We start from the raw sequence: 27,764 nt of genomic DNA, 5'->3' as shown, positions 1-27,764 counted from the left end.
AATAAATAAATAACTCTGAAATGTTATTTTGGAAGTCTACTATTGAACAAAACGCATTACGTGGAAAATATAATATATTCGTGCAAAGGCAAAGTTCAATAAAAAAAAAATCTATAAATGCATGCAAGTCGAAAGCTTATAGCATTAATCCAGTGACAGTGTTAAATAATAATCCTGATTCCCATGTATCTTGTTCTTCCCTTTACATTTTGCATGGGTTCAAAATAAACATGTAAGCTCACAACACAATACAATGCACGTTGGTATGAAACCCTTAAATGCACTAAAAGAATTTAGGAGCAAGATTTGTAAAGTAGCATGCAGGTAGTAAGCACCTCTTGGATTAGCAAGTGCACTAGAGAGTTGAAAAAATAATACACTGAACACAGTGGTTATATATACGAAACATGAAATAATTGCACAGCTTCACCGGAAAAAAAAAATACAACTAATGATATATGAACATACCATCGGAGTAGTAGAATCAGATAATGTTACAACAACGTCATAGTTCTGCAAGAATGGCTGGGATGTAATGAGATAACTCTGCAGTGAGCGATTGAAATCCGTTCACAAGCTGCGTGTGGAAATCTTGATCTTCCTCTCCAATCAATCTAAAATGTACACGAATGGCGCGCTTGCAAACAGCCATGAATTCAAGCAAGGCAGCAATGAGTTGCTGCAGTTCTTGAGAACGCAACCTTGTAGCAGGCTCACCCGACAGGAAGGCCGTGCAGACACTCAAAACGCCGCTGTTTACCTGTAACAAAGCAGATAGCCGTAAGAAAAGTGAACTTCGCTTGGCCATGGTGACCAATGGTTGGAGAACATGATAAAAAGAACAATTTTATTTCGATTTTAATTGAAAATATGGAGGAACTTCGTTAAGAAACCCAACAAGCAACTCACTTGAACGGCAACACTGCCTTGGAGAATTCTCTGCAAACTTTGGAGACGTGGAAGCTGATCGCCTTCAGAGCTGCGGGGCTCCTCAAGCTCGTTTCGTAAGGCAGCTGTTCGAGTTTCAATCATTCCAATTGCATTCTCGACTGGTGAGAACTCAAGAGATTCAGATTTCATTACCAAAAGCCTGTTCACCAGAGCAGGGAATGAGCCTTCAGTCTGAAGAACTGTCCTCCTCTTCCATTGGTCTTCCAATCCACCTTGGGTTTTACCATTTTTTGTAAATGGAGTGTCAAACAAGAAGCGGTCAAAGACACGTGCCCGGACAGTTCCAGTGGAAAGAGAAAAGATCCTTTCCCTTCTGCTTCCTAAATCTTCATCTTCCATGACCGGATCAACAGCAGTTATCTGCAGGTAGCAGACTCCGGGCTGCAGCTCGTCAGCCTTTACTTGCCTAGAATCTGGAATAATATGCAAAGTGTGATTGTCGTCCATCCTAGACTCATAAATATGACTAAGTTTCTCCATTATGTCACCTAGCCGTACATCACGGGGCTCTCGGTATACATATTCCTTCCTATCTAGTTTCCCAAACCTTTCACCATAGAATCCCACCCTATAGTATGTGGCATCAGTGAACGGAATTGGGCTTGATTCCTGCTCCAGAATTGATTCATAGATATCAGTAAGCATGGTGTGACATTTAGCCAGCTGCCCATATGCCCTCCTACTTTTATGAACTGGTATTACAAGCTCCAGAATGTTTGCACAGAAATGAAAAAGCTCAGCTTGAGAGAAAAGCCTATTAGCAAGCTGTAGATATTTTACAGCAGAGTCCACTGTGAGCTTTGAAGAACCATACCCCTCTACCTCAGCTGCAGATGCCTCAGCAGTGATCTCACTGCTGACCATTGGGCAAATTTTACGTAGAGAGATCACGTGATCTTTGCTCCACACACCATCATTCCTAGCCACAAGAGCCTACGATAATTAAAGTAAATATATCAGTTGAAAAAGGATAAAATGTAGGCAACCATCACTCCATGATCACAAACTCATCTTTCCAGTTGTCCACTACACAGCTAGAAAATATCAGTCATAAACTACAAATCATGGAAGAATCTTGAATCAAGTTACATAATTCGCTTTGGTTTAAATACAATTCCATTAGACTCAAATTGTTGAATTGCATGATTCAACACAAGCAAATAAATAAATAAATATGAAATAGATGGTTCGAGAGGATTTGTGCTAATTGCAAATTGATTTCTCCAGAGATCACAAGAGTTAATAACATTCAACACCACATAAACCAAAGATGTTAGTACTGCCTGGACAATTAGACAAGATCTTTGCAGTTCTTTCCTTTTTCATCTTATTTTATTGAAACCAATAGAAAACCAACCCCGAGAAAAGCGAAAAGAGAAACAGTTTGGGAGTCTTATTTTAACTTTCTAACACTTTGAGTTCAAGGAAGCCCTGAAAACATAAAAACACAAGGCAGAGTGGGTGAAATAGAACAAGAGTGAGAAATAGACATTTTATGATTAAATGATAGTTGATAAGAAAACATGTCATAGTCTGCAAGAGTTTTTAACAAGACAGTCGTTCGCGGTGAGATTTGAACCTGCATTTCTTACATTATGCTAAAGTTCATATCAATGGGAAGTTAGTCATGTCATTTAACAGGTTCAATCAATCAATCATAGACAGGCTACATAATTTAGGTGTTCATCTTTTACTATATCCAAAAGATCTCTAACTCCAACAGTTCAGAATTAGATTCAATTCGCTTCTCCAAAAAGATGATCTCTCTAAGTGAGAATTCAAATCTCATTTTAACCTCCATAATCAATGTTTTCTGTATAACAAATAATGAGAATATTGATAAGTTGAAGAAAATTACACCAAAATATAAATACTTTTACTCAAATTTTAAGTGGCTAGAAAAACTCTCATCAGTTGAATTGGCTTCTCCAAAAAGCAACTATTTTGTGACAATGGATTTGGAACAATCAGTAAGCATTTAGCTTCAGGTACAGTTCTGACAGACTCGACATTTTAAGGAGCAATATGACAGTCTCCAACAATTTCACCTTCCAGTTGATGGCAACTCACCTTCAACAGAGAACAGTGGGAAAAAAGTGTAAAAGATGCAAAAGATAAATTCAGAATATGACAAAGCAGCAACAATTTAAGTCATTTGCAAGTTTTGGGTGTTGGCAGCTTAGAAGATATTTACGAGGACAGGATACTGTTTAAGCATATCGTGAAGAATTTCTCTCGGTTGGTGTACAACAAAATGAAAGGGCAATCTAATTAATTCATTCAGTTGCAACCACACATATTAGTAATTTACCTGCATTACAACACCAGCAACAGCCACAGCACACTGTGCAGCTTCAGCCCAAGACTGCATTTCCTGATGCGCATCGCATAAATGCAGTAACCACATTATGTGAAGATCAGGAACAGGAGCAAATGCCATTGCTAGTTTATAGAAGCTCTCTGCAGCCGCATATCTATCCACAGTCATTACAGAACCCTGTTAAGAAAGTTGAGAACAGATGATTCTGTCAGAGCACCAGCATTTAGTCGTAAATCTAGCATGCATTAGTGATGTCAAAGAACCAGTTCAACCTAAAAGCTTAAGCAATCAGGTGAAGTTCCAAGAACGGTTTTATATCTCTCTAACACACTCCCTCAAGTGTCCTTTGGACTTGAAACTTGCACATGTTCATCATTACCTTGTGCTTAATTTAATTAATTAGAATAGGGTTGTTCAGATTCAAACTCGTGACAGTTTGATCATCAATATGATATCATGTTAAAGAACTATTTCAACCCAAAAGATTGAATTATTAGGTGAAGCCCAAAGAATGGTTTTATATTACTCTCTAACACACAAGATAGGGTAAAACTCATCCCAATTCATTGGGAAAAGAACCACATAATCCATGATAATTACAGAAATGCCCTTTCCTAATTCAGGAAAACAGCTTACGCAAGAATGTGCTAGGGGTTACAACAAGGAGGATTGGGAGGAAAACGTTGCCAACACTACTTGCTTATATGCCCAATCCCACCAATCCATTATGTCCGTATTAAATGACCAGTCTCTGAAATAAAAAGCTGATGCAGATATTAACTTACCAAGAGTGCATGTTCAAGGCTAGCATCAAGGGCCAGGATAAGGCAGTCTGAGAGATATTTCACCTCACTCCAGGACCACCTATTGTCTGCCAACTTTTTTGGAACTGCCACCAGAGCACTTTCAGGAACTCCACATTCCCGTAGTAGGTCAGGAGTCTTCAATTCATCTGCCACCTCCTCCAAAGACTTGCGAAGACGCTTTGCTTCACCACTCTCCTCTAGCATTCCATCAGACTTCATCTGAGTCACTTGCACATCAGACATCAGCTCTGACAGTGTGATAGTCAGCATGACCCTCAACCTTGCTGTTTGCATGAAGTAATAGAAAGCGCTCTGCAAAAACAGAAGAAAATGACAATTGATGTTATATAAGTTGAAAATTACAACATATGCGGCAAACCAGAGCATGTAAAAAAGCATACCCTGACAAGAATCTGGAGGCCAATAACAGCTCTTTTCTTGACACTTTCGTTTCTAAAAACTGCAAGCCGAAGAAGATGGAAAGCAACCTGCTTTAAGAAACGATCGTTCTCCCTGGCCATTAATGTTGCCCCATGAAGATCAAACACATTGTTAAAGACAGGAAATAGAGCTTTCCAGAAAGACAATGGTTGATTTCGAGAGAAGAAGCTCGTAAATATGGCTGTGAGGCAATCAAGTTTCCCATAATCAGTAGCAATGCTATGGGAAGCTGCCATCATAGAAAACTTCTCAGTTATTTCCAGAACCTGAAGACTCACAGCAGCACTCAAGTTTTCTTCCCAAAGCTCCTGAAGTAAATGCCAAAGCTATCAGCTACCTAAATTATTGGTCATATACAGAAATATAATATTTTGCAAAACAATACGGCCCATTGCAGTATGAGAACAAGCACATGAATTCTCCACAAGAATATACCAGTTTTTGTCTCAATATTGGATGCAAGGATTCTCTAAGTGCTTGGGCTGAAGCTCCAATCCTGGAAGATTGTGCCTGAGCAAGTGCTTCTCTCAAGGAATATGGCTGGCTGGGGGAGCTTAATTGGGAATTCACTCTCTGCCACAAATATCCATTATCAGTTTTACCCTGAGGCTGCACAAGAAAAAATAAAAAACTTAGTAGGATATATAAATTTTGACTTCTAAAACTTCTAAAGCATGCAAAAGTGCCAACTTTTGAACCAAGAACAGATAAAATTTAACCTACCCTGACTTCTTGCCGTGATGCCTCAGACAGATAATTGTTGATTGCTGGAGAGAGCCTATCGGAGTACTTGGGAGAAGCAGGTCCATCCCCAACAGGACTGCGAGAACTAGATCCCATAAGAATGCCATCAGCAGGTTTTCTGTGCTGTAAACACATTGTGCAGAATCAGCATCATACATAGAAGAACAGAGAAACAATGCTAAAGAGAAGCAAACCCCAAGGGGTCGCATGCAAACCCTAACATTTTTAAACTTGATAACCTAAACTATAGTCCTTGCCTAGCAGATCAATTTAAAGTTTTCATGCTAGATTGGGAGTGATCCTTATTTGAGTAATTGTTAGCCCAATAATAGTTGCTACTTAGCCCTATGGATTTTCCTCTAAGGCTAGGTTTTGCCTTATCCTTCTATAATTTTAACCTTTTTTGACTACTGAGCCTTCCCTAATAAGGTGCATAAAGTGCATTGGGCCCTTAACAAATCAAGAAAAGCTTTTGGACTGGATGCTCTAACTCCTCAAAATGTGATACGTGAGGGCAAAAATAGTCAAGACACTCCACTTTATTTTCCCCAAGTCAATTTTCCTTTCAAGGATTTATATTTTCTCCCCATCTATGCCGATGGCCAAAGAGTGCATTACCAGCATGATCTTAGTGATCTCACTTGTTTTTGCATGTGGTGCATGTTGCCCTAATTCAAACTAGATAATGTTTAGAGGCACCAAGACGAATAAACTCTTAACTTAAACTAGATAATTCTCCATACCTAGACCAACAAATATGTTCAGCTACCAAACACAAATACCAATGTCTAGAAAAATGAGAAGAAAAGAGACGGGAGTTCAGATAAATAGCAACCTCAAAAAGAACAAGGCATTCCTCCATGAGTTTGAAAAATAATCTAGTCCGAGCAATGCTTTGCTGCCACGCCTTGACAAGCGATGTATCATCCAAATTGCGCATGATTTGCAAAATAACAATTAAAACTTCACGCTTTTCAACAGCATTCAGGTTGTAGAAGACAGGCATCTCATCCAGGATCTGCATAAACGACAGATTATTAATTCAGCGATCCATGGGGTAGTTAGAGCAAATATCAGTTGGCAGAACAGTAAAGCCTATAAAATACATCTTATCCCATATCACCTCTTCTACATCATTATGATACTATATATACTTGCAGTTACTAATTAAGATTAGGATGTTAACAAGGCAGACAAGCTCAATAATCATGAATTTCTACAAATTTGCAAGGCACTATATGAAGCCAACACTTGAACCCAACTTCCATCAAAAGAATTAGAAGTAAACTCAGTTAAGAAAAAATTGATCCATTACATTTACATGAAAGAGTTTCAATCACTGGTTTATCGGTGCAATTAGGAACATAACCATTACATCTTCAGCTGAAGGCAGTTTCTTAGCCTTTCTTAGGGGAGAAAGCAAATTTTTTTCAATATTACTAGACATTTTAAATGTGTCCAGAAAAGCATGTCTGTATAGGTGGGTTTTTGACTTCTTACTTGGATGATAATGTCTATCAGACTCCATATATGGCTACAGAATACCATAGTGATACACAAACTGCTGAAGTTGGTCAAGCCTCCATATATTCATTAATTTGTGGATGCAGAAAATAAATATAGATGGCAGTCTAAGTGTTGTGCGCAGAACCAGAACAAAATTGTGATATTTGTTTCGAAACTTTTGATTGTCAACATGCTTTACCTTTCCTTCATTAATGAGCATCATCTACCTTGTTTTGAATAACTAACTTCTGAGATATTAGATACATATTGGCTTAGGCTATTATCTGCATAGTTATTAATATTCTGGCATCAGAATATCCATCTCATCAAGCGGCTCTGCTTGTCATAAATCTTCATCAGGGCAATTTTAATCAGTTACATTATCAATGAATGAAGTGGTCATTATAATTCCTGAATGCCTCTATGAATAGGTAACAATATATTCTTGACCAGTGAATTTAATTCATAAGAGAGAATTTAAAACATGATATCTTTTTCATTTCTTACTTTTTACGCCATCTCTTATTTCCACAAGGAGAACTGTTTTCAAATCCTTTAGTAAGAGACCTGCACATTTATTGTTCTTACCCGCATGCCAGAAATAAAGTTTTATGAGACCTTTCCCTGATGCCGTGTGTCACTGGATTTCCTTTACCTAGTTTGCAATTCTCATGTGTGATGATTTTTTAGTGATCTGTTTTATTTTACTCTACACATAGCAATTGTGGGAACGTGTTCAATTCTGGACATATAATTATGATTTAACCATGAAGTGTATTGAGAGAAGCATGCTTTAACTTCTCTTAATTGGACCAAGGCAAATTCTTGCTTCAGCCACTCAGTTCACTTGTGAAAGTAAATTGAAGCACCTGTAGCTATACCATATAACTCCATCTCTCACCATTATCAACAAAGAATGTTTCATTGCCTCTGACAAATTCTCTTCAAGAAACTTCGCATTTAAAGATCTTTCTTAGTAAATGAACTACTGGTCCTTTAAAGAGTTGCCATGTGTTATTTTGAAATAGCCCATTAAGGTAAGAGACAAACACTTTGATTTCTTATTACATGAACTCAGGCACCAACCTCAATAATCAGTAGCCAAGCAGATTCTGAACAGAAACTTAACTAATAATATAGTAAGATTTCCTGACATCCAAAGCTAAGTTGAACAATTCATAGTCCATGCCAATTGATAGGAGTACAGAAGAACCCCAAGTCCCTAACAAATACTAGCATATAAACACTTAAATATACAGTTCATGGTGATAATGCTACAAACACAAGCAGGCAAACATAAGAACACAATTCTCCTTTTCTGACTCTTAATTAGAATACTTCAGTTCCACCAAACATTAAAAAGAAAAAAATTAAAGCAATCGAAAAGTGTAATCACAAAGTTATACAGAACTATGATGAGCAACCAAGATTCCCACATGATAGCACTAGAAGAGAAATTAAATTTGACTATGAACTTGAGGTAAGGCAGAAGTGATTGGCTGTTCTATACATAAGCAAGAATTTTATAATGGGTAAAAACCTGGCCAACAAGTGGAAAATATAGCTGTGCGATATATAGTTTATCTTCAGGCTTTTGGTATCGAGCATCAAATTCATGCTTGCAAAGCAGTACTACTAAGATTCTGGCTGCCTGCATGCACCAAAACTCAGTGCCATGAGAATATATAGAGGTGGAAATGGCCACGATAAGTAAAATACCAATTCTGCAAAAAGGTACTCTTGAAGAAAGTACGCACATAAGATATAATATTCAGATGAAGTAGAGGGAACTTGGTTCATCTGCACTAAACTCACCTTTGACCGTTGAGATAGCTCGTCATGATCCCAAGTAAGGAAAAGCTCTTGTATTAAAACAGATGCAAGGTAGTTTCTACAATACAAACAAGAACACAATCAGACATCCATTACTACAAATCCCTAATCGGTCACTAGATAGCATCTACCCTTTTTTCTTTTCAGAGAATGAAGATTACATCCATATTATGTGTTAAAATGTATGTCACAATCCTAGGTGCAACTTGACACTGACAGACATCTACACTTACAAGGAAATTGACAAATGAAGCGGCTGAACAACGATAAAATTATATGAAAAGAAAACAAGCCTATGTAATACAGAGTTCACCTAATTTGTTTTGTATAAAGCATCAAAGCAATCAATCAACAAGAATTTGATTAACAAAATACCTGAGGGGCCTCTCCCCAGCATTTCCACAAAAAAGATCAAGATCGCATTATTTGCAAAATGGTAAGCATGCAGTCACGAACTGATCAGCATCCCCAGATAAGCTTGCCCACGTATTTGCTTATATGTGTGCGTGTGCGTGTGCGTGTGCGTGTACGTGTGTGCGTATAAAGTAATAAGGTATTTATATGTTAAAAAATAAGAAAATTTGGTTCTAGAAAGTAGATAGGTAATTGAATGAACTGAAAGAAAATGACAACACAACACGAAAAAAAAGTGAGCTAATGAGATGCAGACTTCACTCAATTTATCTTGCATGATGTACCAAGGTAATCAATCAAGAACAATTAGATTGATGAATACCTATCTGAAGGGTCCCTCCCCGGCATCTCCACAAAAAGATCATGATCACATATGATTTGCAAAAAGGTAAGCTTGCAGTCATGAAGAACTGATTGGCATACCCCAGAAAACTTGTCCAGGTACAAGGACACCTGTAGCAGATTGCAGATAGTTAGAGGTATAGCGAGTTATAACATCAGCAAAATTTTAACCTACCTTATACTCTGCCCACACTCAAGATAGCAGAAGATTTAGATCCCTACTTCCTGGGCACATGATGCCATTCCTAGTATGTTATATGCATACAGAACTACTCGACAAATTGTCTGTCTTGTCAGGGGTGGCATGTAGAGTACTTTTGAGGGGACCATGTCCCAAAAGTTTTTCAACATTACACCCTTGTGTCTTAGCATATAATTTAATTAAACTTTCTTATTCTCCCATTACCCTATGCCAATATTTCAGTTTCATTCTGCTTGTCCACCTTCATGAACAAAGTTTAGCAGAAATATGATTATGGCATTTTGTCATTCACATGACACCCTTCCAGCATACAAGTCGTCATGTTAAGTGCATGCTCAGTGATCCACATTTTATAACTGAAACTAGATATACATAAATTCCAGAGCAGTTAGTGTTAAAAAGTACAATTAATGTCAATATGCTGATTTAGATATTATATTTCAGCTGAAAGCATACCAATTCAAAAACTTGACGAGGTTCAATGATTGACAAAAGATCATAGCAGAAGAAGGCCAAACTGCTATTCAAACGTTTTGCCAAGCTTAAACCCTTCTTACAACGCTCATGCACCTCTGTAAGAAGGCAATCATATAACTGCATGATGCATCTGAACACACCTTCTTTCAATTGCATCGGTGGAACATCTTCACCTACAGCACAAAAGGAATTACAATAAAAGAAAAGAAACATAAGCTAAATACTGCGAATATAAAATCTACGTCAATTGTAATTTCAAGCAAGATCATTTTGTATTGAAATGGCAGGAATCCCATGGCATTTAATTAATATACCCAATGGAAGACTATGATAGAAAAGACGAGCTTGCTCCAATGCCATTGACTTGACAATAAGCTCAAGGAAAAACCATGCCATTGCCAATACATCATCATATACTGGTCCAACACGATAGCCTTTAGCCTGCAGTGGTCATAAATTTGAAAAGTTCTGCAAGGAAAGAACAAAAGGAGAGGGAGGGAGGAGGTGGAGAAAGAGAGAGGAAAAGAAGATGCATAAACACAAAGAGATGACTTTGATCCTAAGCACATCTTGCAATAAATGCAGCATCCAATGAATGTGCTATATGCACTGATCCAACAATGGATGCCAGAATCAGTTGTGTCATTAGCACCAATAGATGTCGTAGGATCCAGCGATTGTATTAGCCAGCGAACTACACTATCAATAAGAGCATAAACATATCATTTGGTCAAATTGAGATGGTGGAGGACTGTCATCACTTAGCCATAGTCCAACCCACTTTAAAGACCACTGTAATCTATTGAAATATCACAAGGATGTTAGAAGCCAGGAAAAAAAACGAATTACAGGTACCAAGTAGAAAAGGATGATGAATACAGATTCTTAAACGGCAATGTATTCCAGTGACAAAGAGCCATGAACCTTTCTAAAATTAACAAAGAGCAGGCTAATAAATTGCCTAAGGCCCAGGGATCCAAAACTAGCCAAGAAACTGGAATTCATAGCAAAAAAATTCCCAAGTAACAATAAAAAAGGACTAATTTATACAAGTATAAATAAACTGATAATAATCACCTTCCTTTTGCTTCATCAATAGGACTAAAGCGGTTAAGATGATGGAACAATAAAAACATCAAGACTGATGAGAATATAACTACATCACAAACACATAATTGAAAGTCATAACAATTAACACTATTTAGCCAGACACCAACAAGTGAGGTTCACATTCTTTTCTAATATACAAGGTAATCGTGCATCATTGTCAAACCCAACAATGGTAGTTGGAAATGCTTCTAAACCTCTGCAAATAAAACTAGAAGGATATTAAAAATAAATTTGATATAATATTTAGTGTTTTGATACCGAGCATAAGAGTGAGTATGGGAAATTTACAAAGCTCCAAGTAATATAATTGGAAGAAATGTCATTATCCTATGAAATTTAACAAGTTATCTACATCTATCAAGACAGGAGAGAGTATATGCACCAAAGTTAGATTAGATGATGGTAACTAAGAAAAGAAGGATGATCATATGACCAGTTTACCACCCCTACCAGCAAATGCAAGAATTGTGAAAGAAGAGACAACTAACCTTGCTACGAGCCAGACTCCCCCACACAGTGGACAAACCAGGATAAACAGGTGGTTGACGACCACCAAAGTCATCAAAAGCATAATCAACATAGTTAACCAGAAAACGATTCCGTTCAGTATCATCAACTGACTCTTGCTGCACCCTACAAAATGAAATGCAGCCAAATGTTAAACGATGCAAAGGCTAGTGTTTTTTGCACATTTTTTTTTCTAAATAAATTGCTCGAAACTGGTAAACACTGAATCGAATCTGAAAAGATTGAAAATTTATGAGTTAACATCGCCAAGATCAGGAAAAGATGGACATTCAAATCTAATAACGCTAATATTGATTGAAGATTATCAGCAATTGAAAAGTTCTCCCTGCTTTTATTTAGGTAGACTAAAAAACTTTGGAGGCATACATTTCTGATTCCTGTTTTGAACACCTCATATTTTACATGAACTCAGATTTCTGCACTCGAAGAACATTCTAGAAGATAAATGATGTTGCCCTGATGTCAAACTCAAAAAAATGACTAGCAATCATACCTAGTTAGGATATTAACCATGGCCCTGAAGGCTGCAACCTGAAAGAAAAAGGGAAAAATAAAGAACTAGTTAACGGGCACTGCACAATCAGGAGCACAGGTGTACAACATGAAAACAAAAATTAAAAAAGAACCCCAAGCAAAAAACCAAATGAACTAGTTAAAATGGCTTTAAATCACAGCCACATTTGTAATAGCTGTTGCGACCCAACTGTCACATTTTTACAGGGGTTGTTTATTGGCTGCAAATGGCACAGGTGTGAATTTATCAATGATAGAAGGCACCAAGATCTGTTGCATAAAATAAACTATGGTTTCAGATCATGGTTCTATTGCACAGGTAATAACACTTATTATTTAATGCCATTACAGAATGACTATTACTGATATCTAAAAACATGTAGTTAAAGCAACTCAAACAAACATAAACAGTGAGTTCCATATCAAGAACCACTTGTAAAGCTCCTGGTTGAATTGTTAAAATTACCTGGAGAGTTTCTCCACCACTGCCAATAAGATGGAGAAGCATATTCAAAATTGGGTGGAGAAACTGAAGCAAAGCAGTGGAATCAACGTTCTTCAGACTATTAATGGCCTGCATGATATCCATAAACATTCAAGTCAAGCCACAGCAAACAGACCCTATTTTCATACAGTTGAATTGACTATGATAAGACAACTATCCATGAGTTTCCTTGTTTGTGATAATGTAAACCAAATAGAATTTAACGATACAGAAATAAGACATCTAATTCAAGCAAAATACTGGCTGAAGAAAGGCCACTAAAAGCACTACACACAGAACATCACTGAGATGCCAGAACACCACTTTATCCCAAAAAGTCAGAAAACAGAAGCTAAATAATTTTGGTTCTCAAAAAATCTGGCGGTACAAAGAAGTTTATGATCCATCTCTTTCCCAGAGCCCCTGAGTAAAATCAAAGATAGCAAATCCTTCAAACAATGTGGAGATTCCCATTTTATTCCATAACTGCCAAAAAGCTTATTCCACGCATTTCAAGCAACAACCCCATAAAAATAATGATGCACCGGAGTCCAAAGTAGTAGCATAAGAAATGATGACCACTACTCATATGACTTTCTCACCTGTAGAAAACCATTATTGTTTATTCAACTAAGAACCACTGGAGATACAATACCCTTGACCTAATGTTGTTCGCAAGACATTAAAAAACTTGGCCAAATAAGACAGTGAGATAATATGACAATATGATGCACCGTTTTTTAAGTTCAAAAACTACTTCCCATTTCAAGCCACAACTCCAGCATCACCTGTTCTTGAAGTGGTAGGAGAGAAAAAAGAAGTGTGGGTAACTTGACCATGGTTTGCAGTCACGCTATCAAATTCAACAAGGTAGCTAAATATTCAAATTGTAAACTTGCATTGGTTATAATCTAAAGATTGCAAGTCAAAGCAGAAATTGATATCAATTGAGATACGCCATGTCAATTGATATCAAAGCAGGTTAGCCTCTTTGATTGATGGAGACAGTAGTAACTCATTTTGCGATATAGGAGTGGAGGCCTTATGGAGCGTTGTACTGGCCCAGGAGCTGAAACTAGATCATTGGGGACAGAAATTTGATTGCTTGGATCAAGCCATAATAGATCTAATTTGGCTAATAGGATATGCAAATATGAAACACAAAAAGGAGATGAATGTGCTTGGAGACATGCACCAGGGTCAACCTTACCTTGGACCTATTCCTGAAATTCCACCTACACAACCACTTGTATGTGGAGTTTGGTGAAAGCAAAATTTCAAAGTTATCTAATATGTTAACGATAACACGACCAAAGAGCACCTGACAAACAGTTTCAGTCTTTTGACCTTAAGTTGGAGAAGACAGTGGCAAATGATGGTCTTTCAATCATGAATGAAGATCTTACGAACAAGAACATGGAGGTCATGGTAATTTCTAACAATTCCCCTAAAGATTTTATGAAAGATTATTTTGAAATTTCTTTACATACAAAGGTTGAAGTAATAGGAGTCGTCAATAATGAGGGATCAAGTTTGAAGTAGAAAAATGTGTGAAGGAACTAAAATGGATTTCATAGGAGCAGAAAGTGTAAATATTAAATATAGATTTTTCTTTAGCATGCACACACCATAAATTAAATTTTGAAGTTTAGGGGTCAAAGACATGCTACTTTGTAAATCAATTAGCTACAATGTTATATTCTAAGTATCTATTCCTTTGGAGTGGAAGAGATCAATTTCTAAAACTTGAGGGCGAGTTTTTCGAAAGTAGAAGGGATTAAGGCGGGGAACTTTCTTCAATATTCTTGGCCTAATAATGTTTAATGCATTATTTCATTAATGGTTAAGGTTTTTTGGTTTTGAGGAGTTTAAAAAGAATTCAAGAAGCAGCTTGGTAGAATCAAGCTGAAATTTTGACAAAAGATTAGAAGGTCGTGCTTCCTATTAGGTTAAAATTTCATGATGATCAAAGATCAAGAAGGTTTTCAAATAAGACACGAAAGTTACTGTGCAGAATTGTCTCTATTTACCTTGTTGTATTTAGATTCTTTATCCTATTTAGATTAGGACTTTTAATTTAATTAGTATTAATAGATTCTATTAGCTAAGTAAGTTTTAATTAGGAATCCTTTTCCTACAAGGATTATAGGTCTAGAACTACTATATATAGAGATATCTAGTTTATTTTTGTTAGAAGAAGATTCAGATTATTCATACTTTTTACAAAATATCAGAGATTTTTCTCTATTACTCTACAACTATACAGTAGTAGGGTTGTAACTTTAGGGCTTGAGAACCTTAATTTTTATCCATGCTATACACCGCATCAAAAAGATAGGAATCAGGTGTAGAAGGAGCAGAGACGGAAATGAAAGAAAATTGGACTTTACCTGCTTATGAGACATTTAATTGATTACTCAGTATTTTTAGTCATTTTCATGAACCTTATTATAGATTATAAAGTTCAATTTTTAAGTTTCCATTCAAGTTAAGAGTTTATTTTGTTTCCAATTTAATAGTAGTAAAATTTGTCTTCCAACCTTTTGGAACTCTTGTTCCTATAACTTACACTTTCAAAATCTACATAAGAGCACATATTATTATAAATTATGATGGGTTTTGTTTTGATGATTGAGAATAGGAAATGATATGAAACTATTTTCCTTCTATCTACCATATTTCTCTAGATTCTCTCCTTTATTTTTTCTCCTCTGTAATTTACTTATGCCCTCTACTTCCCTAGCAAGAAGAAATTTTAATTTTTGAGGCTTAGTAAAGCACATTCTAGTTTTCATCAGAAATCAAAAAGAAATTAATCTTTCAGTAATAAAGCTACTTAATCGAGAAAGAGAAAAGAGGAAAATGTTGGTGAGTGAGGGTTGAAAAAAGGAAGAAAAAATTCTAGGGAGGTGATTGAGTCCCAAAAGCAAATATCAACTTCAATATCTCCAGCAAATGTATCATAACAATAGACAACTAACACATCATTATACAGGGGAGCTTTCTTCAAAGATCCTTCTTTAGGAAGAAGAATTCATAGGCAACTCTATAATATCATAATTCTGAACTACTTGAAAGAGGCAACTAGAAGCACCAACTGCTAGATAAGAGACCAAACATCCTTTACCTCTAAATCACTTCACAATGAACCTATATAACCTACTCTGCTCATAGAAACAAGCATCAGAAAATCAAGGATCCTGTTATTCTGCAATAGGATGATCAAGAATATGCATGTCATTGGAGTTTGAAAATAACCACGCGCCATTATCTGTCTTCCAAAAATTCCTTATGATATTTGGCTTCCAAAGGGATCGTCACTTATTAAAAGAAAATTTTTAGTAGCCTATATCTACTGCTAGATAAGAGACCAAACATCCTTTACCTCTAAATCACTTCACAATGAACCTATATAACCTACTCTGCTCATAGAAACAAGCATCAGAAAATCAAGGATCCTGTTATTCTGCAATAGGATGATCAAGAATATGCATGTCATTGGAGTTTGAAAATAACCACGCGCCATTATCTGTCTTCCAAAAATTCCTTATGATATTTGGCTTCCAAAGGGATCGTCACTTATTAAAAGAAAATTTTTAGTAGCCTCGTTTTAAAAAAGATTCCCTTAAATTGATGAGTCTGAACTTCTTAAATTTCCACTTGCAGAATTTGATTAAGAGATCTTTCAAAGCTCTCCATGCATAATTTTGGGATGGTTGTTTACTTGCTTGACTTGGCTAAGTCAATAACAACCGCCTGTGAGGATTATCACAAAGTCAAGCTTTAAATTTGAATATTAGATAAACAAACTGGAAAAACAGCATGACTCTAAGGACACCACGAAATGTATCATTTAATCCAGAGACAGAGCCTTAGGTCTCCCAAGCATCCAATTTTTATCACCCAATTTCTCAGCCTCCAACAGGTCTTTTAGGCCATTGGTAGGGATCATGAGAAAGTCCAAGACAGCATCGATAAAATAGACCTTCTGGCCTTAAATTCTTCTTTCAGTTAATATGGTAGCTAACATATCATCTTGCCATTTCTATGATGTGAGCGTGATTTGAAGACTATTTGGCAGTAACACATGGAATACCACAAAAAAAGCAGAGAGATTGCATGAGAATAAATGTTAAGGATGCAAATATAGAAACCGATATGTACTGAAAAAAATAGAAGAATACCTCAAGAAGTTCAGATCCCCAAGGTGGACTAGTACGAAGAGTGTGCCTATCATATTCAATAAAAAAATCTCTAATGCGCTCATTAATGGGATACAGAGATGAGCATAGTCTCAAGCGCAATCTGAAGACATTTTTTCCATCTTCCAAATAATCCAGCCTCTCCTATAAAAGATTGGGAAGAAAGGAGTATAAAAGGTAAATCATCACTTAACAGTATATATAAAGATTTTGCATTTGAATAAACAAGCCAGAATGAGATTGGCATATATGTGTTTATGAGATAATCAAAGAATCAACAGGAAAACTTTTCCCTAGAAATCATATGAGATTCAATTAAATTTATAAGAAAGCAATAAAAAAATGAAAGAGTAATCAAAAGTGAAAATTTTCCTTAAACAAAAAAAAAATCAGAAAGTGAACTATTTTATAAAAATACACAAAGTAGAGATTTAATACCAACATTATTCATCCAAAACTGCACTCCAAACATACCTTTCCCATTTCCTGGAGATAATGTGGAACCAGCTCTCTCATTATTGGCAAAGAAATTTCAGATCTCAACCTGAGTAAAATCATGCTATAAATAAAATGACTGAAAGTTCTAAAACCTTAACAAATTTATAAATAAATAGCATGATGAAATAATAGTGTCAATCATAGTGTCAAGCCATTTTCCAAGTTTCAATGTATAATCACAAGAAGGGCGAAGAAGAGCAAGCTTAAACCTCAAATAATCATTCAAAAAGAGCAAAATTGGGACCCATATCAAATCTGACTACAAATCAGGGAAAGTTTAACTTTATGCATAATATCACAAGGCTAGCAATGATTTTTCATGATGTCTAGACTCGAAGATGTTCGGTAGAACCAGACCAGATATTCAACCAGACAAGGCTTCATCAATGGTCAGACTACTGGCTCATACATATTATAGACATGATCCAAAATGATAAAGGTATTTTCACAACTTTAGGAAAAATAGTATGAAGGTAACGACTGTATGCAGATGAATTACAGTTCGCAATCCTCATATATTCATTTCAATGTTGAGCAAGCAACGTACTAATCCTAGTCAAATTGAGATTCTCCTTTGTTTCAAAGAACAAGATATATCATGTTTGGCCAATGCAAAACATTGATTTGAACTCAATGATTAGAATTCCACTCCAAAATGTTAGTGGGTGGTCACATAATCTTTTGAATGGGCAGTTATTTTATTTTGAGAAATCCAAACTGTTGATATCAAATAAATGGTTTGGATCTCACGGACATGATACATCATGTTCTATGGAACAGGAGGGGAGCCAAACCCTAGAATGTAATAAAATGTAACACAGTATTTATGGTTGTGTAAAATTAAGAAAAGAGAACTAAGAAGCAGTTACAATAGAAAATCAGAAGAAACGCCAAATTTAAAGCCATTTACATACTGTGCATGTGTGGATAATGGAAGCACTGCATATCCGATAACCACCTAGAAAAAGAAAGAATATGAAGTCATTTCACCATGATACCGTTTAGAACACTCCCAAAAACCCCTCAAAAACAAGCAATGGAGTATAATAAACTGAAACTCAACATTGATGGGACATAACAACAAATAGGAATTATAGCAACATTCAATATACAGTCCACAGTAGAAATCAAGCTTTACAGGGATATCTTGCAAGAACGTAGCATGTGACTTAAATTATAAATGGCATGTTAAAAAACTTAGTTTCAACTTGACTGAATCGAGTGAGGATCGTGGAAAATAAGTTCTTGTATTCCAGAATATACTTTTCTTGGAGGTGTCCAGAATATGCTTTTCTACTTAGTTACAACAAATAGAGAAGAATAAGGAGCACTGGTGCACAAACTATTACAGCTCTGTTTTGTTTGTTGGGGCAAAAGATACCTTTTCAGAATATGCTTTGCCTGCAGAAGATGAAGCAATTTTTTTGAAGGGCATAAGGAAAATTAAATCAATCTATTAAGCCCCCATATTAAAATAGTAACCAAAGTATTTCAATCAATTTCAAGTTAAATCCATATGGTCTGAGTAGCCAAGCTGTAGTGACATGGGGTTGGGTTTCAAGTTCTATGCACAGTATGTCACTTTTATCCACCAGTTCTTATTTTGTCAGTCGGCTCTCCAGCAGTACAAACAGAGTAGAAGGATGGAGTTTGGATTTTTGTTTCAAAAACAAAATCAATTCCTATGCTAAAAAGAGTACTGAACTTTTAAAGTTGCTGGTTATTATGAAGATGAAAATATCTGATCACTTAAAATTACCCCATTTACAATATATCTTCAGTGAGCCATCTGTATCATAATCTTTCATTCAGATTTCAGCCCACAAATGCTGAAATGTGAAAGGACGATGTAACCAGAATCCAAAGCACATTGGGAGTGATAAGATATTTTCATTTAAATATGTCACATTTCATGTTAACCCCTTGTCGCGCACCAATATAATGCTGGATTTCAAGTGGTCAAGTATAAACTCTATGTCAAAAGGGAAAGAAAAATAAATGTAGTACATACTGGTTTTGGAGCTTCCAGTTTGGTTTGAAGATCAACATGGAAGAAAGTGAACAAGAGGTGATGGGATGGTGTCCAAATCGCTGGCAGAGAAAGTTTGATTTCATCATGATAGCAAGCCACTCTAGTCCCAGCAGCTACTTGTGTGTGAGCCCACTTTTGGAGCGATGTTCCTGGCTCCCTGGGATGCATTGCCTGGTAAGATAAAGCACACACATCAATCAAGTTGAATGGATTTCAGAAAGCAGACTGATTTAGTACTTAACAAGTGACACCCATTTACCTCTAAAGGCTGTCTACGAACATCCACGTCATCCTTCCTTAGTTCAACCCGAATGAACAAATTCCTCTTCCGACTCAAACTGACAGTTAATGGGTAAACATACAGGCAATGGAAAAGCTGCAAGAAAGGCTCGTTCCTCGTGGTCGTGCGGAAATCAAAAGCTTGAAACTGGAAGTCAAACGACATGGTTAGAAGGAAAAGGGTATATGATAGTGAGCACCTTGTTGAAATAGAAAGAAAAGGGTTATTATTCATAATAATCTTCAAGATGCGTACTTAAATTAAATGCCGCTCTTATTACAACCATCTAAACACAGACAACAGATTCAAAAAGAGTGCAGATATTCAAATGAACATGGGGAGATAATCATGGGCAGGACCCACAAGTTCAAATGCACATCTTGGGAAAACATAAAATTGCATTGATTACCACATCAAATAATGAGTTCAGCAATGTTAAAATAGTTATCCAAAAGGATTGGACATTTGTTAAAGATCACTATTTCAAGCCAAAAGGTTTAATAAAATTAGAGAAGGAGATTATCTTTTCATGACAAATAAATCAATTAGTACTTCCAATTGGTTTTTCCTGTTTCCTTCTCTATTTTCAATACAGGACAAAGAATTTACCATTAACAATATATGATGTAATTATAAAAGAATGGGCATTCAATAAGATGAAGGTCATTGAAAATAAAAATTGTTATCAAGGGCGAAGCCTTATGTGCAACGACAAAAATCACAGGCAGCAAACTGCATGTTCATGGATTCAAGTCAAAATAGCTGAGATGCCATGTGTTGCCAGAAATGAAATTGAGCATTAAGAGCTCTCAATGTTGTAAAATTATCAATCATGAGCTTTTAGTGTCATCATGGCAGTTTAACAATTCTTTGCCAAGTAAGAGCTCCTAACATAATATCATTCATCATATTGCTTGACACCAACAATTCTCAAATGAACTAACCAAATTATGCTTAAATGGAAATTCCAAAGGCGACAAGAAGTTCAATTAAGAAAAAAATGACTTGCAAGTTCATTGACTCAGCTTGTGGAAAAATCTCACATAAGTAATCACATACAAGTTTTGGAAAAACAAAAAATCCATATGGTATGGTATGCCTATATGGTATATTCAGATACCAATATACACATGAAGGTTGTTATACTCACATCATCAGCAGTGAAATCAGGATTTTCACGAGCATTTGATATATTTCCAGATGTTTCTTTCCCATCAAAGATATTCCACTTCGAACCACTAGTTTGAGGATCATCAAAGCCATTGCTAGGGGATTTTGTAAATGCAGAATCAGCAACACGATCCCCCAGATCAATGGAATCATTGGTTATACTGCCAGTTTCTGATAAATTTTCCAACTCAGCATGGGCTGTCTGATGCTTTTCAATTTCTAGTCGGAGAACACCCTTGACAGGTTTATGAACTTTGCGTTTAGGATCCTAAAAATTGGAGAGAGAACCTCAAATTAAGATAAATATTAAGAAGCACTTTACAATCTACAAGATTATTGAGTATTCATTCTTGCTGTTAGATAATCATTGAGCAGACACTAATGCATCCACTAAGAACAGAAAGGATCAGCTCAAATGTTTTAAGATAAGTGGAAAAGTACAAAATACAAAATAAAAGGTGATCTTGATGTATGTCAAATAAAAGTAAATAGAAGAAAGAAATGGAAAGAAAATGATTTATTAGAAGTTATAACATTACACCACATTACGGGCATGTTGGGGATTGTGGTAGCGGTGGCGGTTCAAAGTGCTTTTCGCTTAGAAATGCATCAAAATGAAGTTTTTTTATTTTTTAAAAATCATTTTTGACATCAGCACATCAAAACGATCTGAAAACATAAAAAAAAAAATTCATTTTAAGCAAAAAAAAAAATCAAAATTTTTTGGAACGCGGCCAAACACACCCTACATGAATCATGAAAGCTTATTTTCGTAAAAGCAAAAACAATATATAGAAGAATATTTGCATGTAAGAGATGGAAATAATTAATAGCATTAGCAAAAACAACTAAGAAGTCAGTATTGCACCTTTTATTTTTTTTCAAAAAGAATGATTTATTAGAACAGAGAAGAGGACAGATTAGAACAAGAAGGATAAGACATTCTCCATGACAAGAGTACACAGGAGAGAACTTGAAAGAGAATGGCCTAGCAATCCTTTGGAATATTTGATTAAGAAATGCTTTGAACATATTATTAGAACACAGTTGGAAAGCCAAGAAACCATTGAATGTTATAAGAACTGCTTTGTAGGGGAATGTTATCCACATATTCCGGAGCCCTGCCTCATCAAAGCATTCAGAATAACAGCAAAATAACATGCCTCCTTTCTCGAGAAAACTTTAAAACCCTTCTCCAGTATTTATGTGTTAATGATGTGTTGCTCTAATGCTCATTCTTCTTATGCTCAACTTCGAGCTTAATATAGAGAATTAAATAGCAATTTTTTTAAACTAAATAAAAACTCATTGAAGAGAAGCAGCATAAATGTACACTCAGTCAGAGTAGATGGAATACAATGAGAATTGTATGCGAAAGACTTCAACCGTTTGCACTGGTTTTGAGTAAGAAAAACATGAATACTTCAGAAAACTAGCATTACAAGGTTCCATAGAGATACTGGAAATGAAAGATATGAGGGAATGCTACAAATGAAGCACATTGTACATGGAAAGAACAATCATAGGCAACTGTATACAAAAGATAAAAAGAAATAAACAAATAAAATATATGTACCGGCTGCTAGCTTGAGTGTTCATAAATAATTTAGAAAAAAAAAAATATATATATATATATACACACACAAAAATCGTAAAGATAGTAAAAGAAATCGATATAAATGAATCACTTCTCCACCGCACCTGAAGTGAGTCCTCAGTGTAGCTTTCCTTAACTTTATTTAAATTTGATATTTCAACCACAACAGAGCTTCCACTTGAATAACCCAACTTCCCATCCAGAGTGATCTTTGCAACAGGCTCGAAAACACCGTCATGGGAGCTTGAGCCAGATACACTTGGAGCAAGAGGGCTGCTTGGAGAAGCAGCCCCCCCGGAAGTCGCAGCAATACTGTTATCAAATAATGGAACAATAGTCCAGGCAAAGGATTCTTTGTAAGGCATAATACGAGACCAGACCTGCAGTTTCTGCTTCTCTCTCTCGCTCAAGTGCACCTGTTCAGAAAGATGGAACACAATCATCACATTAGTGAAATGTTATTCAAATACATAGTTTAATAAACATAATTTATTGGTAACCTGTAAATGATTGCATAGATGGTTGAAAACTATGTTCCATGGATATATAGTCGGTTAAGTATGTTTGAACATTAAAAACTAAAAAACCATGGAGAAAGGCCTACAGAGGATGACAAGATTAGTCCCACAAATATAAAAAAACATTATAATCTTATGATGGGATGAAACTCCCTCCATACTCCATTTTCTCTCTTTCCTAGCCCCCAGTGTGTTACACAAGGACTATTTTGTTAGTTTTTAGGAGAACAGGGACTGAAGTTAAACCGCAATAAAATCTCAAGGACTCTAAAAAATTACCCAATAACTAAAGAAAACGATTGAAAAGGGGAAGAATGTTTTAGGTTTGATTTAAATCAGTTAGCCATTATATCATTGAAACACCAAGTTAGGCACACCTATCTTATATGTAACATTAAGGCCCCACGTATTATATGGTAGTTCATTGCATAATTTACATCAATCACAAATGAAAAGGGAAATACTGTTTAAAAGCTAGTGGCATATAAGCAACTTGCTAACAAGGAAACAACATTGCAATTTTCAGTCCATTAAATGAACATACAAAAACAATAACATCAAGACTTATAAGACATACAGGTTCTTTACGTGAATAAACAGAGGCAGTGACCCCGCCTTCTTCTGTGGCAGGCTTCTCTAGTTGGATTAGCAAACATATTGATGATGAAGGAGCATCTAAATAGAAAATTCCACGAGGATCATGAGAAATTTTTGCCTGGCAATAACAGAAACAGGACCATTAAATTTCCTTCTATATAATCTACAAGAAAACTGCTTAAAATAACAATACCAATGACATAATAAAAAATTAAATTGAAAAGGAAGGAGCTTCTACATTATTATTATAGCTTACATCTTGTGTGTCTGTTGGCACCACAGAAAAATAAAAATCCTCGGACAACTTTTCTCTTCTCTCCTTATTATATATGCAAATTGTACCATAAAATGGCTCTGAGAATGAAAGACACAGAACTCTAAGTCAGAAATATTCAATTAAATATATTTTATGAAACAGCATAATTAAGATTCCTTTATTACAGTGTAAAATGTTTTGCATTGAAAAAAAAATTTGATTAGAACTACAGGATTTTTCAAGTTTAAAAGTATTTACCATGCCAGAGGAGTTTGTTTAGAAAGTTAAAAATTGTAACTTATTTACAATTAACATAAGCCTAGCAGGTGACAGATCCATATTTTCATCTCTTGGTGGACATGACTTAACATAGAAAAATGTGAAGATAATAGTTAACCAAAAGACCCCTCCAGAAGTAAACTGCTTCACATTAATTTGGACATAAAACAAAACAAAAAATTGTCATTTCATGTCCAAGTCAATTTTTAACCAGTTGTTGCATATAGAAAGAGCTTGGGAAGAAAAATGTTATCAATGGTATAAAACTGATAATAAAAGCTGCACACCCACCAGCTAATCCTGCTTGAAATGATAGGGACAGTACTTTCACAGAGATCTTCAATCCACTATGGCCCGCCCCACCAGGATCCCCCCAGGAAAAACAAAGTATAATCAGAGATAAAGCATAACAAATAAATCGATAGTGAACCACAATACTAATACCAAACTTTTCAGCAATAACAATTTAAAACCTGTCATACTGTGGCAATGGAGTTTCAGGAATCCTTTGGCCAAATATCATCGACCTCTCATTATCCCAATCAAAAGCTGGTTCATATGCAGGGAGAGGAGATTCACCAAAATGCTGCAAGTACATCATTAAAACAATCATGAGGGGAACTAGAAGTCAGTTATTGGAGGCAAACGTTAAAGAACCAAGAAGCTAACTGATTCATGAAGTACCAGACTAGTAGAATTATGTAATGAAGATACGATCTCAATAAAACCAATGCTCCAAGCAGTACAACCTTTGAAACAACAGAATTTGATGAGTCGGGGAAGGCGGCCTCCACAAATTGCCTTCCTGAAGTACTTGGGATGTCATCATCGGTGGTCTCTTCAGCCTTGTTTCGTCTTGAATTGGCAAGATGCATTTCTGTACAAAGGTCAAAGCAAAGTTGAAACCATTGAGCATCTCTAACTATGTATATTTAAGATATTCAATACTAACTATATCACAAAAACTCAGATTTCTCCCAATTGACATGCACGATGAATAGCTAGAGCTAACTTAATTGAAAACTAGGTATGTCAAGAAAAGAAAAGGTTTCTCAAGAAAATACTCCATAGGAAATAAATCCCTCTGAATCCAAACAACTAAAACAATTCTCAAGAAAATACTCCATGGCAGATAAATCCCTCTGAATCCAAACATTTGAAACAATGTTTTACCTATATGCCAATCTTAGCTAGCATGCAAGAGTAGTATTTGTGTACTAAACAGTAAATTGTTCCCCTTAAGTAAAATCACTAAAAAATTTGTCAACCTTACCTGTCTCGAGATCAGTATCCGGACCTTCAAAAATCTGGTTTTGAAAAGATACTGGAGAGATACTTTCATAATGACCATACTTGTTTTCATCCTTCACCCAATCAGTTCTATAACATTGAACAAGTTCATTAAGATGTGGCCACTGCTCCAAATTTTCATCTACCTGAAGAATAAAAACAAAAAATACAACAACAAAGTAGTAAGAACCTTTACTGTTTCCAACACGAGCATATCTGCACACACTACATTGACTGATAAAATCATAATATAAAAAGTCCCTGACAGTAACTCCAATTAATTTTAAGGAAATGAGTGGATAAATTGAAATTGAGGCTATTAACATAAGCAAGCAGATGAAGTTATAAGATTTTTAAAGGTGGCCGAGTTACAATATGGTCAGGGTTGTCAGCAATGAGCTTCCCCTCTCCATTTCGGTGTTCGATAGTGACAACTAAAACCTGTAAGCTGTAAGAAAAATGACTGCCCCCTCGGAGAGCGGACCCAACGACACCAAACCTTTTCAACAATCTCCCTCGCTCTCATAAACAAGGAAAATGCTTGTGTTATGAATTAAATTTGTGTTATGAATTAAATAGGGAAAAATAAGAGCACTTCTTACTACATTACATTTACTCTTCACCATCAGTTCAAAAATCAAAATGAACTTACATTATTGTCATTGCATCGTTTATTAGCTTTAATTTAACATACATTTTGCAATAAGTTCAAATTAATCATTAAAATTAATAAAATAACTCATGCAAATAAAAATTAAATTATTTTTAAATAAATTAAATTAAAAAACTCACCAGCGGGTCCAACTTGAGATGAGAAAGGGACTGAGAATGCCGAGGTATTTTCCGGAACCGCTGCCCCCCGCTGCTGCCGTTACTATTACTATTATCCATCTCTACCAAACACGCCATAAATAAAAATCAAAATTCATTTTAAATTAAATAACCGAAAAAAAAATAAAAACAAAAAAAACACCGTCTATTGTTAACATATTTGCTAGATCTGAGACGAACGACTTCAACCATGTCCGGTGCTGCATTTTAAGAGAATGCGTCAGCGACGGAGAAGCTCAGACCTAGAGATGCAGAGCTTTTACCTGTGCTGCGACGGAGACTAGAAGGGGAGAGAGCTCAAAATGTGAAGCGATTTCGTGTACTAGAAGAGTTGAGTTCTTAGAAACGGCATCGAGTAAGCTCAGAGAGGAGAGATCTTGAGAGAGAGATGGAGATAACCAACTAACTCTGCTCTAAAGGACTGAAGGCTAAAGAAAGAGAAGAAGAGTAGAGAGCGAGCCAGCAAAATACAGAGGGAGGGGTACAAGAGTCAAAACGAGTCCTTTTTTTTTTTTTTCTAGTTTCTCGTCTTTCAACTCGGCTGCGACTTGCTTGCTTTAATTATTATTTTTTCCTTTTCTTTTTCTTTTTCTTTCGCTTCGAAGGAAAGGAATTACTCCACTTAGCAACAGTCACCGGCTCGGCTGACTGATTAGCCTGGTACCTAATCCACTCGTCTTTAATGTAGACAGGGTGTAAAAAAAAAAGTTGCTTTAATTTTTTAAAAAATATTTACTTAAATTAATCAGCTCATTTAAACTTTATATTAAATCAATTCTGTAATGGGTTCAGTAACAGTATTTTGCATTATTTTTCTATTTAATTTATAGAAATTTAAATCCATCTTTTATATCTTTGTATTTTCTGTATTTTTCATTTTGTAGGTTTATATATTTTCTTAGACGGATTGGATTATAAATATACTGTGGATATTTTGGATTGGTGCATTTACGGTAACTTAGATGATATTATGTTAGATATGTTTAATCACCGATTAGGTTATGATTTTAAGATTAAGCTTGTATTATTTGTATGATTGGGTGTTTTATTTTTCATAATTTAATCTAAATTTTGAAACTTGATAATTAATTATTATGAATTATATCTTTTGTACATTAGATGGGATTTTTTTTAATTTTTTCAATTTTATATATAACGGTTATATTATTAATATTTCAAATGTTTTGAAAAATATTTTTATATGATATTATTATATGTGATAAAACGGTTTTTAGGTGGTTGTTGATTGAATGTTATAATATAAATTTGTCTAATTAAGAGCTGTTTGAGAATGTGGTTGTGGTTGTTTTTTAAAGTGTTTTCCGTGCCGAAATGCATTAAAATGATATTTTTTTTTATTTTTAAAAAATTATTTTTAAGATCAGCGCATTAAAACGATCCAAAATATACAAAAAAAAATTAATTTTTAGTAAAAAAAATTAAATTTTTAGAGACGCGGTTTGCACGGCGTTCTTAAACGGAGTTTAAATATTGGTTAAACCACTATATATGTATATGATTTTTTCTATCAAAATATCATAGA

General features: G+C 35.4%; 1 protein-coding gene across 2 annotated transcripts; it reads right to left on the bottom strand.

The window, feature by feature from the left end:
- Positions 1 to 305: 305 nt before the first annotated feature.
- Positions 306 to 26,694, bottom strand: LOC7485423 (guanine nucleotide exchange factor SPIKE 1). Of its 2 annotated transcripts, none has more exons than XM_024611501.2 (31): positions 26,485 to 26,694; positions 26,183 to 26,283; positions 25,374 to 25,536; positions 24,850 to 24,977; positions 24,574 to 24,686; positions 24,392 to 24,447; positions 23,822 to 23,919; positions 23,546 to 23,683; positions 22,555 to 22,866; positions 20,834 to 21,121; positions 19,663 to 19,830; positions 19,383 to 19,574; positions 18,286 to 18,329; positions 17,348 to 17,417; positions 16,856 to 17,017; positions 12,654 to 12,761; positions 12,168 to 12,205; positions 11,635 to 11,779; positions 10,351 to 10,477; positions 10,016 to 10,209; positions 9,338 to 9,468; positions 8,584 to 8,659; positions 8,309 to 8,419; positions 6,098 to 6,280; positions 5,242 to 5,385; positions 4,954 to 5,127; positions 4,479 to 4,826; positions 4,057 to 4,389; positions 3,263 to 3,448; positions 910 to 1,884; positions 306 to 760 (listed from the first exon to the last, which is right to left on the bottom strand). In XM_024611501.2, exons 2-31 carry the CDS (start codon positions 26,279 to 26,281, stop codon positions 506 to 508), a joined length of 5,559 nt encoding a protein of 1,852 aa, XP_024467269.1. In that variant the 5' UTR covers positions 26,282 to 26,283; positions 26,485 to 26,694; the 3' UTR covers positions 306 to 505. The 2 variants fall into 2 exon arrangements, with proteins under 2 accessions (XP_024467269.1, XP_024467270.1); XM_024611502.2 differs by having other exon boundaries at positions 24,583 to 24,686.
- Positions 26,695 to 27,764: the final 1,070 nt, after the last annotated feature.

The sequence above is a fragment of the Populus trichocarpa genome, chromosome 11 (genome assembly GCF_000002775.5).
Source record: "Populus trichocarpa isolate Nisqually-1 chromosome 11, P.trichocarpa_v4.1, whole genome shotgun sequence".
NCBI classification, from domain to species: Eukaryota; Viridiplantae; Streptophyta; class Magnoliopsida; order Malpighiales; family Salicaceae; genus Populus; species Populus trichocarpa.
The sequence above is the reverse complement of the archived record's forward strand: the minus strand, read 5'-3'. Positions and strand labels throughout refer to the sequence as shown.